The sequence below is a fragment of the Crocuta crocuta genome, unplaced genomic scaffold (assembly GCF_008692635.1).
Source record: "Crocuta crocuta isolate KB4526 unplaced genomic scaffold, BGI_CrCroc_1.0 scaffold1529, whole genome shotgun sequence".
NCBI lineage: Eukaryota > Metazoa > Chordata > Mammalia > Carnivora > Hyaenidae > Crocuta > Crocuta crocuta.
Genome location: NW_027532160.1, coordinates 88,878 through 91,036, shown reverse-complemented (window position 1 = coordinate 91,036; position 2,159 = coordinate 88,878). Strand labels below are relative to the sequence as shown.

The 2,159-nt window shown below is 36.6% G+C and overlaps 1 protein-coding gene across 2 annotated transcripts in view; it reads left to right on the top strand.

The window, feature by feature from the left end:
* TAF7L (TATA-box binding protein associated factor 7 like) overlaps positions 1 to 2,159 on the top strand; it is an 18,777-nt gene that overhangs the window by 1,722 nt on the left and 14,896 nt on the right. For both annotated transcript variants that reach the window (XM_077776441.1, XM_077776442.1), the window contains exons 2-3: positions 957 to 1,024; positions 1,831 to 1,909. In XM_077776441.1, the coding sequence (XP_077632567.1) occupies positions 959 to 1,024; positions 1,831 to 1,909 (145 nt within the window). In that variant the 5' untranslated portion in view covers positions 957 to 958. The remainder of the gene's footprint in view (positions 1 to 956; positions 1,025 to 1,830; positions 1,910 to 2,159) is intronic.

Below are 2,159 nucleotides of genomic sequence, written 5' to 3'. Positions count from 1 at the left end.
TAAATCCCAAATAGCTGGAAAATAAGATTAAATATAAAAAGATTTTTTAAAAAGGTTAAAAATAAAGATCAACTTGGATAAGATTATCCACTTTACAGAAGGTTTTTTTTTTTTTAAATAAAGGGATCCATCTTAGGATTTCTTTAAATAACTTTTTAGGGGTATTTCAAGTAAGTGGTGGGTGTGTGGATTAAATGAAATAGTAGGCCTAATTCACTCAGTCAAGTGCTGGTATAGAGAATGTATACAGTGAACGTTAATAATGAATAAATTAAATTAGATTTTATGATCTATCGTATCACCCCTTCAAGAAAGTGTCCATTCCATGAACTTAAGTGTACTCATATAGATAGCCTTGCCATAAGAACTGGACTCCTAACTTTTACACAAAGTAGTTCAGAGGTGTTGATGCTGACTTTAGAGTTTTAGAACCTGCCTGCTCTCCCATGGGTTTAATTCATACCAATCCATTAAGGTGAATAAAATATTAAAAATTAAGCTCTTTTTTCCTTCAAATCACCATAGAACACCCGTGCCTGTGGTTTTGGTTCATTCTGGACTTTGATTGGCACTCTTCCCTTCAGAGGCATGAATTTTGCTTCGGTAGCCACCACAGAGTTGATGAATTGTAGTCCTTTAGAGTCTAAGAATATCGTTAAGAAGACTAAATCATGTACCATAACCACTGTTACTTCATTTGTTGTCACGTAATTTGGGCTATCCTTGGAAAGTCTACATATTTATATTGGAGGGGAGATCAGGTGACTTTTAGAAATAATCAGGTTATGTCAAATAAAGTACTTCAGAGCTGTACACACATCATTCCAGTGAGGGTTGTGAGCAAGATCTTGTATAATGTAACCACTACTACCAGAAGTGGTCAGCAGAGGGGGCAAGATGAGTTTTTGGTCATTTGCTGTCTATTTTGTTTTTGCTTTCATGAACTCAAAAACAAGAGATGAGTAAAAGCCAGGATGAACCTCCTCAGGAACTTGAGAACCAGTTTATATTGCGTCTTCCTATGGTAAGAAACCCTTGTATCTCAGACCACATATCTTCAGTACATATGTATTAGCTCTGCTTGGATTCTATAGCATTGCTATTTAAGGTAGGCTTTAAAAACTAAGATTATTTGTTTCCCAGGATTCACATTTTATTAAACAGCTCTATTTTAATATGTACTCTTTTAGCAGAATTCTTTCATCCTGTACATGCCTCCTATCACGTGGGTTGATTTCCTAGCAAAGGGCTGTAACAGTGAGGGATTCAGTTACTTACCAGAGGTGCTAACAGCCTGTTCACTTAACAGCCGTGATAAGACTCTTTAAAAATCCTTTCTGTCACCTCAAAAGGGGCATTGAAGGAGACCATCACTATTTCCTCAAATTCATCACCATGCAAGGCTGTTGAAGGTCATCTGAACATTGTGTTAGGGTCTCTTGCCCCATTGATACCTGTATTCAAGTAGTATCTAGTCTAAGAATGCTATATTAAGGATGGACTTCAGAAAGGTATTTCCCCAATTATGGCTAATTAATATACCCAGTAAACTGCAGCTAAGCCTTTACTTAGCAACTACAACTGAAGGGCAGCAGTAAGAGGCAGGAATGTAGGGCTAGAAGAAGACATTAACTGTAGCTATTAAAAACCAACAATGAGATCAGCCTCATCCTAACTTGACTTAGCACACCATATGTCATGGTACATGGCATTGTTCCTAACGTTTGGGAGGTTTAAGGTTTTATTTAAGGAAGGACTGTCTGTGAGACATCTGTTAGTTGCCAAGTAAACAATTCATCCTTCTGATTTTTCAATCAACCTCCTTTTTAGGAGCATGCATTTACTGTCAGGAGGATGGTGCATTCTGGAAATGTTGCCATGAAGGATAAATTAAAAATTGACTTATCTTGTAAGTAGTAAATATCTATTTACCATACACTGAACAGTTAATTTATTAAGGGATTGCTATGTGCCAGACATTATGCTAAATACTAAGGATGGGACAAAGAGCAGAATATGGTCTCTGTCTTGACAGACTCTTAAGAGAAGCTTAAGTCACTCTCCTATCTTCTTTTCTAGAAAAGGAAGTAGAAATTATGTAATTTGAGGTAATTATTATAGTGTGTACAAGGAATAATTGGCAGGTGGGGGGTCAACGG